Below are 14,862 nucleotides of genomic sequence, written 5' to 3'. Positions count from 1 at the left end.
AATTCACCATTGATTAGTGAACAGTCACCCTAATGAGTGTAGACCACTCTAGTACCTAATACTTTGAGCAGGACAGTCGCGAAGTAAATTGGCCCGACAGACGCTAATAATGTGAAATTAATTAAGTTCTTTTTCTCTCTTTTTTGTGTAAGTATTGTTTGTTTTTTTGTGATGTGTAATTTGATTAATGACATTGTGAATAATTTTATTATTATTTCATGTATCTAATGATTGACATTTAAATTGTCAATTTTATTTTATCTTATTTCATGATTTTATTTCATATTTTATTTTATGAGGAGCTCGGTGGCGCAGCGGTAAACGCGCTCGGTCTGCGATTGTTGAAGTTAAACAACTTTCGCAAAGTCCGGTCATAGGATGGGTGACCACAAAAAAAAAGTTTTCATCTCGAGATCCTCCGTGCTTCGGATGGCACGTTAAGTCGTTGGTCCCGGCTGCATTAGCAGTCGTTAATAACCATCAATCCGCACTGGGCCCACGTGGTGGTTTAAGGCTCGATCTCCCTATCCATCCATAGGGAAGGCCCGTGCCCCGGCAGTGGGGACGTTAATGGGCTGATGATGATGATTGTATTTTATACTATTTGTATGTTATAATTTTAATAACTAAAAATGTAGACCAAATGTTAAATGCTGACCAACTGCAAACTGTAATACCATTTTTATTGCGAATAAATGATTACGAATTATGTAAAGATCGAAAAATTCGGACTCGAATAGTGAATGCCAGGACCGCCTATGCACATAACATACTTACAGTTTTAGTACATCCAACCGCACATGTGCTTATACAGGATGTTAGTGACATCGTAACGAAAACTTTGATGGATGATTCAAATCACGATTCTGAATTGATATCAAGTGAAATTTTCCGTCGCAAAACCATCCATCCATCCTGCGCGATGCGTTTTGGGGCCTTGTAATACACAGATAAAAAATCGCTTTCATATTTTGTAAAAATAAAATGTTTAAAAATGATCTTAATACAAAAAAAAAACTATTTAATAATTATTATCGTTAAAAGATAATACTGTATCGGACATAAGTACTTTATATTTTATTGTTACAACTGTCAAGTAGGCAATCGGGTAGTGTCATAACATAACCGATTAATAAATTTAAAAATTGTCGTGAAGGTGTAGGTATGTAGGTATAAGTGGTATAAGTATTTTGTACGCGACTGTGTGTCGGTTAGATATTCAGTAACATAATACGCCGCACGGTACGATCGGGGGCTGGTCGCCTACTTGAAAACTTTTCCTGTAGGTAATGGTTGAATTGAGTCGCTTTCTAATAGAATTGACTATCATTTTCGTGTTTTTATTATAGTTTATATTTATATACTTACCATTTTTAAAGCGAATAAATGAATTATGAAAGTTAGTGGTCTATTGCTTGATCACATGTCATCATACAGTTCACTATTATCATACTTTGTATCAAAAGTGGCTGTATGTTGTCTTCTCATTTAAGTAATGATAGCGCTCTGCCCATCCCAGTAAGAATCGCAGGCGTGGGCATAAGTTTCTCTTTTATCAGACAGCTATTGTCATCTAGTGGCGCATTTGAGTACCTAGTCTGCATTTACTAATCACAAGATGGCGCTGTTTACGAATTTTTGCTCCACTCCATAATACGCAAAATATTACAGATTCTTATAATTTTTAATTTATATGTTCGTTTATTTAATCTACTTAGCGAAGTAAAGCAGTTGTAGGAATTACTAACATAACGAGGGTTGAAAGGCAAATGGGTTTAAGCGACATTTTGGGCGAAATTGACTTATATATATATTCGGAATCAGCGATTTTTTCCGCGTCGACTGATCTTGGTTTCAGATCAATCGAAGCTACTTTTTGGCGCTTCAACCAATTAGCACTTTGGGTACATTTTTAAAAACCCGTGTTTTAACCGACAAAAAAATGCACAAGATTCTGGGCGGGTGGCATATCAGTCGTATTCCGGGATATGAGTCGGTCACATAAGCTGTTATGTCTTTTCATTTTCATGATTCGAAGTCTGTTAAAGCGTTTTCCCTGACAATGTTTTGTTATAGATAAGTCGGTTAAATCATTTGTCCTTAGACGAAACGAAAATAGATTTGGCGCTTAAATCTTTTTGCTTTAATCCAGATTTTATAAATATTGTCGCTTCAACCGTTTTGCCTTCGACAGTTTAAAAGTAAAATTGGCACTTGAACTGTTTTGCCTTTACCGAAAATATTCATAGAATTTGACTTCAGCTATTTATGCTACATTTTTTAAAATTTTTTGTCGTATAAAACAACTATCATTTTCTTTTCAAAGGACTTAAAACGTTTTTCCAAAACAAAAAAGAAATAATGTTAACATTTCAGTCATCGCAATTTTGTATGAAACCTTGTGCCCGCATCACTTCAACATATCAAAATAAGTATGGGCAGGTCCTGGTTGGTCGGTTCACACAGCTAAAAATTACGATTGGGAAGACCGGGAGTGTGCGTGTCATCATGTCACCCAAGCCGTATTCGTTGATGGTGACTTCTATTTGTGTCTATCCCAAGTCGTTGTTGTGGTAGACTTTGACGTGGCTAGCGGAACCGAACTTAGAATTGAAGATCTGGTCACATGGCATACAATCAAGCTGGCCAGCCGAGTTTACAGTGTAATTGTAGGAAGGTTTCCGTTGAGTTTTCTGTATTTGGCGTCTTGGACTAAGATTTTCGAGGACTATATCACGCGCTATTCCAGGTTCAGACACACTCATCCCAACTATCAGTTGGCATGTTGAAAGCCACATGGTTGCGCTTGAGTACGTCTTTGTACCGCAGGTATTGTCCACCTTGTTTACAGTTCCTTCTAGACACCTCGAAATAGAAAACCTTTCGGTCATCAATTCGCATGACGTGACCGCACCATCGTAGGTGATGTTTTATGATGAGAGCTTCTATTCCGAATATGCCAGAACGACGTAATACTTTTGTTATTGGAAAACCATCTTGCCGCTTTATGCGAAGGATGGACCTTAGACATTTAAAGTGTTACGTATCAAGTACGCCGCTGAGACTTTGTACACTAATATTTTAAGTTTTCCAAAGGCTGCCACCGCACCTGTTATCCGGGCTGGCAACTCCGATGACTTTGGAGTCATTTCATATTTGAGAAACCAAATATTTTAATTTTGAAACTTCCTCCAGCTCAGCGCCCTTTAAAGCAACATTGGAAGAAGCTACATCCCCGGAGCATCCTCTGGATGGTTATTGAATATTGAATATTTTAAAAGGGTTTTGCACAAAACTATAAATATTCTGGTGTGTGACTCAATTGAATCGGCCATTCCTCGGCAAGTTTGGTTAACTGACGCATAGATGTGAGACGTGAGAGATCAAAAATGATCTTATTCATTTTAGCCTTAATTTCAATTAAGCTATAAATAACAATTCCACAGAGTATTCCACTTATGCGTGATACAGAAGCGATATATAAAGAAAATAGACTAGGAACCATGGCTCCATGTGTTATGACATAGCCTTGTTTCGCGCCGTAGGTAACGACGAATAGCTTTGAAAAGTTACTTCTAAATCAAACTGTCGTCATCATGTCGTCATGATATTGTTGTATCAGGATAAGTCATAACTTTTCAGGACAATCTGTTTTCTTTAGAGCAATCCACAAGCCGCGTGAAGCCTCACGCAGCACATAACAAAGGCCGATGTTGTTCAAGCCTTTTGGCCTGAATCTGTTTAATAACAAAACCGTACCCCCATATCTCTGTCCGGACAAAATCATCATTGGGTTTCCGGAAGCACCTTTTCTGCATCACGGGATAGAATAACGTTAAGGCTAAAATTTAATATCGATCGCCATCGACTCGCAAAGAGGAAGAAGGCTAAAATCATTCCAGCAGCTGACTCCCATATCTTCAGGATGAGTTTGTATAACCAGTTATTAATGTGTAGGCATATTATACAGTTCAGATGGTATTTTTGATGTGTTGGTATTTGTCATCCTTCTTAGCGCGGTAAGAAGTTCTTCAAAGGCAGGGGGTGCCGCTAGATCTTAAGCGAAACCTTGTTGTAACAAACTCGACCGATATGTTGTAACAAACAAGTCACTGGTATTACTATTGGGATTTAAGACATCGTTAAAATGTGTCCAAAGCGCTGCTAACAAGTCTTTCTGATCAGTGAGGCGTTGGGTCTTTTCCTTGTTGTAGATTGAAACTCTCTTCAAAGTTTGTGGCCGAAAACAGTCTTGAAGCTGTCGAAAATCTACCGGAACTGGATTGATAGGAATCAGCATAGAGCTGAATTTCACAAGCTTATTCCACCTTGCATTTGTTTTTGAGACATAATATGGTGACAGAAAAGCCCGCCTGTAGTTCCCCACGAGCTGATTTTCACGTTAGAACCATCGCACCAATCTTAGTTTTGCGATCTGGTTTACCAACCAATAACTTCGGTAGAGCAGAGCACAGCTATAAAAACGCTCGGCAAAGAAACACCATCTATTAATTATTATTATCATCTATATTATCTCATCGACAGATGTGTCTGCTGCGATGTCCGACGTATCTCAGCTTTAAAAGCAAGATCGAGTTCTGTTATTGTTTGTCAACTTCGACGGTATTTTATGGCCAGCTCGAAGTGGAGGTCTTAGGCACAAATGTAACAGAAATTTTGATCAAACAAGTCGCTGATCTATCCACCCCTGGCCGCCTCTTAATATGAGAGCAATCAGTACTTCACTGCAGTCTGTCCTAGTACCGCGTACCATCTAGTAGGAGCCAGTGCTTGGAACTTGCATCCAGGCACGTGGTCTTAAATTTTTCAGTAAATCGGAAACAGGTTGTGATAGTGAGATTAAACTCAGCACAGAGTATAAGCATATTAAGACTTTTTCAAAGCTATTTGTTTCTTTTATTGCCCGCATTCAGTTGGTGACAGTTATCTGTCATCCGCCATCATACGCGGTTTACCATATACTTAAAAAGTCGAATTAAGCATGTGTAACAATCTTTATGGTTATATTCTAGATCCTGTTTCTTAATGAAATCGATTTACTCATTATATCCGCCGTGATTTTTCCTAATATTGTAAGGTACAATTATCTGTAAATGCCTTGCCCGACTAAAATCTCTCCCAGGAAAAACGGCTTAAGGACCGACTTTATTTCCGATCTTACTAATATTTGGATTTCATACAATTGAAATTAGTAGCGGATGGTCACTTAAGATATTTTCCTTCCCTGTCATATAACCTTTTATGGAGGTTAAGCTGATTTGCCTCTAGTTTTCTTTTTTTAAGAAGTCGTTTAACTCATTTAGCTTTAGTCAAACTAATAAGTGAGAGGTCTCTTAAAGCATTTTGCTTTTAGCCAATATTTGGCTCTAGTGGATATCAACCGTTTTTCCTTCAACTGTAATTTAGTTCAATTGAGGCATTTTGTATTAAGCGACTTCTAAAATCTATAACTGATGTGTTTTTCGAACCAAATAAATACAGAATTGTGCAACGTTTAATTTAAAATAATTCTTAGCATTTTGAACACTTTTGATTCAGTAGTTTTTTTTATATGAATTTTTTTCGAAAAAATAAAACTTTAAACGGCTCTCCTGTAAAGTTCACAAAATGTCGCTTAAACCCATTTGCCTTTCAACCCTCGATAAGTATATTAGACATTTTGTAAACACAATAATAAGCCGATCAAACATTTTCATTGCGCATGTTCCGTTTTATTGATCGCGCTTGTGTTTAGTTCCTGAAAATTGACACGACGTAGAGGGCGCTGCGCGTCAACACCGCTCTTTCTGGTACCTCGATACGTCTCGGTCCTTTTGTGACATCTTGCGAACCATCTTTCGCGATTTGTGTGGATTTTGAATCCTGAAAAATCACATTAGGGCATGGTTGGTAAAGTTTTTCACGCTAAAAACCGTGAATTACAATCTCTAATCGTGGTTCAGTTTTTGTGTGCCCAGTGCCAGTAAGCTATCAAGATTCCGCCGATAATCCAAAGCCTACCCAGTGGGTGGCTTATTTTGGTAAGTTTCTACTTTACATGCTTATTTATTATACAAATAGTAAATATACTAGTTGCTAATTAAGTAATTTTTTATCAAAAACCGGTTGCTAGCGAGTAATACTTGTGAAATTACATCTCACGGTCATATCAATTTTGTGTTAATGTATCGTGATTGATAGTATTATTCCTATAGAAAAAGGTCTAAAAACCCTCGTCTCTACTGCCCGCCACGTGTAATACATAATTTCTTTGTGAGCAAGCTGTTATTATCGGCAATTGTGCAAATAATGATTCACGAACTCTTGCCCATGTGACGAAATATACGTCACGAACTTGCGTAGCTATCTAATATAGCTTGTAGACAATTGAGCGTTTCACAGCCACTTCTAACGCAAACATCTATTGCGAAAACGTAAACTTCCATTTCTTTATTTTTCATTAATACTTTTCTGTTTTTATGTTGGCAGCATAAATAAAACAAAAAATATCACATGGCTATCTTGATGTTAATGTCTCTTATATACCTATAAATAAGCCTAACATGTTTCATAACAATACTCAAAACGAAACTTAATAGTTGTCACAAACAGATTCTGACACTACTCATAGGGTTCCTAGTTTACAAAACCCTAAAGAACCGTAATAGATAGTTGGAGAGTACCTAGTCAATCAATTTTGTACGAAAACTGTTGTCACTACCGGTTTGACATCTGTGTTCCCACAATTGGACACAGACTACAGAATTTAGATGGAATTTTTACCTTCTTTTTGATGTTTGTATGCTTTTGCCATGTGTAAGGTATTTGTTTTGCCAATACATGTCCTACCTCATAGCCAATCTTATTTAAAAAGAAATTGAATTATTCCAGCCTGTGATTCAACTTCAACTTATCATGTAACAAAATCTAAATTGGTGTAGAAATCTAAAAAAGCTATTATAAAAATCTGTTAATAGGTTTGATAGGTACCTAATCAGTTATTTTCACTAAACATCAAAACACCAAAATTACAATGGAATCTGTATGAAAAAGCTGTTACGTCATAGGAAAACATGACAAAATGTCATACTTATTTTTACATTTTTTATTATTATAATTCATAAATAAGTTGAATAGAAAACTTTTTTGCCACTTGTCTTTATTTAGTGATCAGAATTATTTCAAGTTGAAGGTGTAACTTTATTTATTTAGAAAAATAGTTTTACTAATGCACTAACGAAAATCCAATAAGTAAACTTTATGTGCAGAGATTCAGCAAGTCATAATATAGTACATACTGATCACTCTCATTAAATGCATCTGGACCAAGTTAAATACTTTAAACAATTCTCTACAATAAAAAAAATACACCTACAACAACTTGTAGATGCACAAAGGCTCACAAATCACAACTATGTAATTATTGTAAAGTTAAGTAATCTAGTAGGTAGTTCACTTTAGAGATTCTAGATTATAGGTGTAACTAGTTAGACGGTGTCAATTTCATTAACCTATTTTCTATGACTTAAGCTTATAATTATGTTAATGTTATGTTTCTAGATAAAAACATGTTTACATTTCATTATATTCCTTGGACTTTCAATCTCAAAATTAGGTCATATTTTATCATATTTATATCTCTATAAACATGTTTTGAAGTGAAAAAGCGTGTTATTAAATAAAAGTACATATTTATTTACTGTTATGTTGCATGTTGATAAATAATATAGCTTTTTGTTCTTTTTTTGCGATTATCAAACACGCTTTCTCATTTCATTATAGGTGAAATACTAAAATGGAGAAAAAACGCGACGCATTCTTCCTTGCCACAAAGAAAGCCATGAACAAGAAACCAGTAAAAGATCAGAAAGAAGATTTCAAGAAGAAGAGGCATAACAACTTCAATAAGAACCGCGTGGGGGTTGAGAACGGTCAAGGTGCTGTAGAGAAGACTGAAAAGAAACCGTTTGACAAAAAAACATATCGTCTAAAGAAATACAGTAAGAAATATAAACTCGAGCAATGGGAGGAACAACGTAAGAAGAGGTTGATGAGAGATTATCAGAAAAGTGTCAAAAATGACCCATTGGCTGGTTCATACAAACCGGTGTCCTTTGATGAAGATAATACTGATTCCCAAGAAGTTGGAAAATTTGTCAAACATCCCGATTTTTTAGAAAAAGAAGACGCTTCAATTAAAGGAGAAACTCAAGAACTAAAGAAGAAAGATCCATTTTTGAAAGCGAAAGAAAAGTACAATAAAGTTAAGCAAGAAAAACTCGAGAAGCAGCAACAAATAGAGAAGGCAAGAGAAGAAAAGAGGCAAAAATTAGAGGAATACAAAAAGAAGAAACAAGAGCGGTTCAAGAAATTGAGTAAGAAAACAAAGAAAGGGCAGCCTGTGATGACAGGCCGTTTAGAATTGCTTTTGGAGCAAATCCAGAAAAGTTCTAAATAAAATTCAACTTGAATTTGTAATATGCATTTAATTTTGTTTCCATTACTGAGGAATAATGAATTTTAAACATGTATTTTGTTGTATTTCTTTTATTTAGCTCATTAAACATTTGCATCCTATCATTTCAAACTTTCTAATATATTTAATAAGGCTCGATGGAGAGTTTGTAAAGAATAAAAAAAAGACAGGCAAGTGTTTTTCCATACGAGGTAAAACTGATTATAAAAGTCAAAGGGATTTCTAATGGACTTTTAAAAAGTCATTGCATGAAATTGAAAAATAAAATACAACTGGATATAACTATATCATTTACGAGATCTAGATCATTGCTTCGTTTCGAGTCCTACAATCAGTCCGATTGCAAGTATTTTTTTTATGACAAATTAGTAACATTTTAACAATTAGTGTTACATGTTTTTCGAGAGTTTAATTACACCACGAGGATAATAGTAAGTAGAAAGTATTGTTTTTTAGTTCTCTGAACGAGACAAGGTTAAAGTTTTAAGTAAATCTTGGGTTGGAGTGTACCTAAGGGAGAACTATGAGTTGGGACTTATAAAAATTTTATCGATTTTGTATGAGCCATGTACATAGCCGAATTTTCGAGTAAAATTAGTATGGGGCAGGGACTTAGTAGAATTTTCGAGTGAAATTACCCACATTCCTGAGAATGCATTTTCGGAAGTATGTGACCTAACCTGTATTGGGCTGGTTTTCCCTTCGCGGGTTGGAAGGTCAGACAGGCAGTCGCTTCTGTAAAAAACCGGATCTGCCAAATCTTCAGGTTAGGTAAGCGGACCCTGTGAAAAACGGGATAATGCTAGAGATGATGATACGTAGCCTGGAAAGTCCCTCATTAAATTTGAATTAGGAACATTAGTAACGGCCTCTGTGGTCCAGTGGTTGAGCGTTGTGCTCACGGAGGTCCCGGGTTCGAATCCCGGTGGGGACAAATCACAAAAATCACTTTGTGATCCTTTGTTTGGTTAGGACCTTACAGGCTGATCACCTGATTGTCCAAAAGTAAGATGATTCGTGCTTCGGAAGGCACGTTAAGTCGTTGGTTCCGGTTACTACTTATTGATGTAAGTACGTAGTTACATGAGTCATGTCAGGGGCCTATGGCGGCTCAATAATGTGTGCGTCAAGCTAGCGGCCTCAAAAAAAAAATGGGCACGAAAAAATAATTTGACCATACCAAAAAATAGTACTCTTATTGAAAAAAATAGTACCTGTTGTAAAAAAAATAGTACCATCACGGTTCTGGATTTATAGCCATGTTTTATTGCACTTGCTAGCTTGACGGTGAGCGAAATTTGGCGAGAGTTAACGACAAGGTCTTTCGCTTGGATTTAAACGCCAAAAAATAGTACCAAAATAGTACTCACCCCCTGCAAAATACCGAAATGAGTACTTCAACGGTTCCAAAGTTATAAAGGCAGTTCTTTGATCCCGCTAGCTTGACGTTTTGAAAATACCTATTATCTAGGGAACGCTTGCATACTTCAGTTTGTAACTAATGTCAATAAACTCGTATGAAATAGTACTCCCTACCATCATAATTTGGACCTGATTCTCTTTGTAGAAATATGTCAAAAAGTCATTATAACCTATGTCATACATTTATCAAGACAGGTACCGTCGCGAACAAAATTATTACACATGCTCAAGAAGAATGTTGTCAGATTTTAGTATTTTTTTCCCCATTTTTGGGTAAAAAAGTGTTTCTTTCTGTGTACTATTGTGTACAAATAAATAAATAAATAAAAATGGTGAAGTGCCAGGGTTGTCAGATGAAAGTAATATCATTGTTGAAACTCTTTGAGTTATTCTACAAATACTGCAAATTGTTTATTAACAAACACTTCGATCTGTAACAAATTGAACATGAAGGTATAAATTATAAAATAAAACAGTAGATTAAAAATGAATTATGATGTATTAAAATCACAGATTGTTTTCAATAAGAACTAGACCCATGCAGCCATTTTCTATTAAAATTAGTGCATATGGGTGTATGAAATAGCATTTTTTTGTAATAGCAACACTCTGAAGTGCAAAGAAATGGTAGGGTAGACCTCCAAAATGGCAATACTGGCGATGGCAATACTTACGAATAAATTGTGAGGTTATGTAATTGTCTACGTGACTGTATCAACAACAAATGTATGGCATAGGTTATGATGATTTTTTAACATATTTCTACAAAGGGAATCGGATCAAAATTATGATGGTAGGAAGTACTATTTCATACGAGTTTATTGATATTAGTTACATACTGAAGTATGCAAGCGTTCCCCAGATAATAGGTATTTTCAAAACGTCAAGCTAGCGGGATCAAAGAACTGCCTTTATAACTTTGGAACCGTTGAAGTACTACTTTCGGTATTTTGCAGGGGGTGAGTACTATTTTGGTACTATTTTTTGGCGTTTAAATCAAAGCGAAAGACCTTGTCGTTAACTCTCGCCAAATTTCGCTCACCGTCAAGCTAGCAAGTGCAATAAAACATGGCTATAAATCCAGAACCGTGATGGTACTAATTTTTTTACAACAGGTACTATTTTTTTCAATAAGAGTACTATTTTTTGGTATGGTCAAATTATTTTTTCGTGCCCATTTTTTTTTTGAGGCCGCTAGCTTGACGCACACTCAATAATAACCCTGACACCAGGGTTGATGGGGTTGTTAATCCACCACGATAGAAGAAGAAGTACCTTACCTACTCGTTTATTCCCGTCTGCCACCACCAATTCTACCACCAATGTGGGCAGATAGAACTTTTTAGTACCATCTATCCCCACGGAGGCAGTCAGACGGTACTAATCATATAGAAGAGAGGAATAAAGGTACCTAGGTACATCATTTCGCATCGTGTCCGGCTAAATTGTTTACTGCGACAAAACGCAAGGAATGTTCCATACCTGTTCAGTGATAGTATATCAAAGTTTGTTTAATTAACCTGCGCAGAAGTGACTTATCAAATTACGGCTGTAATTTAATTAAATATTCACACAGGATTTTCCACACTGTTGGTAGGTAAAGAATATTTTCCTTGAACTGAAAGGCTTAGGTTTCTAAGCGATGACTCAATTGTTATAGATGCAGACGGAAAAGGTGTAATGAAAAATTTTAGGCGTGTAACTACTCTGTTTAAAAAAGAAAGAATAGTATTTATTATAAGAGAACGCCACAGTAATAGGTATAAATATAATATTTTACTTAATTTTTTTTTTCCACTGTAATCTGCCATCGACTTGTAAGTCTTTATCAGATGGTTTGTGGTAAACACAAACCAACAAACTTTTACTTACTTAACTATTTTTTTTCTTTCAATGTCTTGATTCCCCAACCGGCTGCAGCTGAAAATCAGCGTTATTATGTAAATAAGTTTCGGCATTATGTATAATTTAATTACCTCTAAGTTATGTTAATTTATTTTATGCCGAATAATTTTTTTTTCTTCCTTTCTATCAATACAACATCAACATAACAACAATATAACATCAACAAGTTAAACTTGACACAAAATGACTTAACAGACATAGGTATAAAAAGTAAAAATAAAAAAAAACGGTTAAGTGCGAGTGCGACTCACGCACAGAGGGTTCCGCGGCTTCGACACTGCCGTTGGAAAACTAGTGTTTCTACTTTCCTTACATGTAGGAAAGTGAGAATACTATGGAAGGATAAAGAATGGGAATTTGATTGTTTATGGTATGAAAGGAGGATGGTTAGTGAATGGGACGTAAGGCAGTTTTTAAAAGTAAGAAAAGCGAGTCGATGGTGCGATGACGGTCGGGTTAGAGGATTTTGTTAAAATATAAGGAGTAAAGATATTTAAAATATCCCGTGTTATTTCTATATCCCACATACACTCATGAGCAAAATAATGTACCTACTTTAGGACTCTGTCGCACTAACGTATTTGACATTTAGTGACACTTACAGTTCAATTTGTCAAAAAAGTTAATGTGACATGGTACCAAAGTGTATACATATTTGTATACCAATAATTTGTTTATTTTTATTTTTTTAAAGATCGTCTAGGGCCCTGTGCCGAGGTTTTTCTTGCAGCATCTTTTCCCCGGCTGTACAGGTTGTGAGAAGCTGCAGTAGTTTTACAGTGTAACTATGTTGTAACTATGAAACTGTGAAACTATGTTGTAACAAAGTGTAACTATGTTACCTACTGAATAAAGATATTTTTGAATTTGAATGCTCGTGACCGTACATTATCATACAGCAGCAAATAGAAGTTAGCGTTAGTTTATTACCGCCAAACTAAATTAAAATTAGGTGCCGCCCGTTAACCTGACGTTGTCAAAATCGACCTCTAAACCCGGACTGACGTGCAAAAATTGTCGGCGCCACTAAATGTCAGCAACCCACAGATAATAACTTACAATGTGACCAACCAGTGACCCGCAGATAGCAGAATGCTGTCACTATGAGCGGTCGTGATTTCGTGCCCAGTTGGTAGAACGCTTGCGCACTTTGAATAGAATAGAAATAATTTATTATAAGGTGGTGGTGTACGTCCTGAGATAAAAGGGCCTCACTCAGCACTAGTCTCGGCGTGAAGCACGACGCTGACGCTTTGAGATCGCAGGTTCGAATCCAGCTTATCCAGCACAGGCCTAATCCAATCTTCTTCTATCGTGTGGGTTGTGAGGTGAATTACCAACCTCATCAACCCTGGTGTCAGGGTTACTATTGAGCCGCCAAAGGCCCCTGACATGACTCATATAACGACTACGTACTTACATCAGTAAGTAGTAACCGGGACCAACGGCTTAACGTGCCTTCCGAAGCACGGATCGTCTTACTTTCAGACAATCTGGTGATCAGCCTGTAATGTTCTAGCCCCCACCGGGAATCGAACCCAGGACCTCCGGATCATGAGCCCAAAGCTCAACCACTGGACCACGGAGGCCGTTGCCTAAACCTAAACCAATGTTTGGATCATAAATGATTATCACGTGCTGGTTAGATTATTCAAAGGTAACGGAATCGGAAGGTAAAGGTAAGGGAATCGAAAACTATTAACTACTGTGTGTGAATATGAATTTCTCGGCCTTAGCAGGTTACGCCAAAAACTCCTCCCAAAGTAATGAAGATGTACCTACATCTTCACTTTTATACCTACGTATCGCCTGGAGATGATCTTAATTAAGATAACATTTACAACTCGTAGACAAACAGTGATGTGATAATGACACGCTGACTGAAACCCCACAATAAAACAATCAGACATGTTGTCAAATAGCAAGTAATTAACGTAGTAAGAATCATGATAAAGTTTTATACGGGCACGTGGCCGTTATCTTTATGGATTGAGGAAAAATAGTTCATAAAGAGGACTAATTAAAAAAATGTGATTGATTTTTTTACATTCCACTGCTGGACACATACCTAGGATCCCGCTAGATCTTTTCAAATTTTTCGAGATCAATCGCGAAGCATAATATGACGAGATCCCGCTATTAAAGAAACGCCAAAATCTACTGAAATGCCTCATGTAAGGACTACTTATGTCAGTAAGTAAAAGGGAATGGCAATTGGATATATCTGCCTGGACTGGATATTGAACATTAGCTGATGAGTCGGGAAATTTTACCATGGCAAGCTTAGTAAATGAAATAAGTATGGCGGTCCTCGAATGAGTAGATTAGTTTCACCTATTGTTGAACGAAAAGTGGTTCCTAAACGTAACACTTGGACTTGCGCTGATGTTAACAGTCAAGTCAGGGTTATTATTGAGGACTCTGACATACTTCCGTCTTACCAGTAAGTAACTATCGGGACCCACTAAACGTGCCTTCCGAAGCACGGATCATCTTCATTTCCGACAATCCGGTGATCAGCCTTTAACGTCCTAACCAAACCAGGGTGCACAACGTGATTTTTGTGATATGTCCCCACCGGGTTTCGAACCCGAGACCTCGTGAGCCTAACGCTCAACCACTGGGCCAGAGACCATCGCTGAATAGCTGATGTTGTCTATTGAATAATTAGAACGGGTTACATCCTTCAAGTATACTGAAGACTATCCTATGCTGTTAACCATTCAATACCAGTTACTTCTAGTAGCAACTGCGAAACGCCCGTCCCACTTGCGTATCTATCGGTCGCCCCCGGTCAGGGTACACCCCCCTAAGAGTAAACAGATATGAAGGTCGGAGGGTATCGTTTGAGGACAACACTCTGCTCCTTCGTTTAAATTAATTGCGCTTCCTCCACCCTCCTGTAGTCACATAAACAACCAATGATAACAACCTTCGGGGAGTGTGCCCGTGATCTACACGAGCTCATTGCACCATCCCCCTTTTATCTTCGGACTTCCACGAAGTCCGAAGATTTAACTTAGGCAGATTTATCTGCCTAAGTCGCGCTATCGTCTTAC

The 14,862-nt window shown here is 37.0% G+C and overlaps 2 protein-coding genes across 3 annotated transcripts in view; one reads left to right on the top strand and one right to left on the bottom strand.

The window, feature by feature from the left end:
- Window positions 1–14,862, bottom strand: part of LOC126376480 (exportin-2) — a 192,327-nt gene that overhangs the window by 125,923 nt on the left and 51,542 nt on the right. The window lies entirely within an intron of this gene.
- Window positions 5,787–8,531, top strand: LOC126376699 (uncharacterized). The gene is made up of 2 exons (XM_050024252.1): window positions 5,787–6,041; window positions 7,783–8,531. Exon 2 carries the CDS (start codon window positions 7,796–7,798, stop codon window positions 8,456–8,458), a length of 663 nt encoding a protein of 220 aa, XP_049880209.1. The 5' UTR covers window positions 5,787–6,041; window positions 7,783–7,795; the 3' UTR covers window positions 8,459–8,531.

Source organism: Pectinophora gossypiella, chromosome 21 (genome assembly GCF_024362695.1).
Source record: "Pectinophora gossypiella chromosome 21, ilPecGoss1.1, whole genome shotgun sequence".
In the NCBI taxonomy this organism is placed as follows: Eukaryota; Metazoa; Arthropoda; class Insecta; order Lepidoptera; family Gelechiidae; genus Pectinophora; species Pectinophora gossypiella.
The sequence above is the reverse complement of the archived record's forward strand: the minus strand, read 5'-3'. Positions and strand labels throughout refer to the sequence as shown.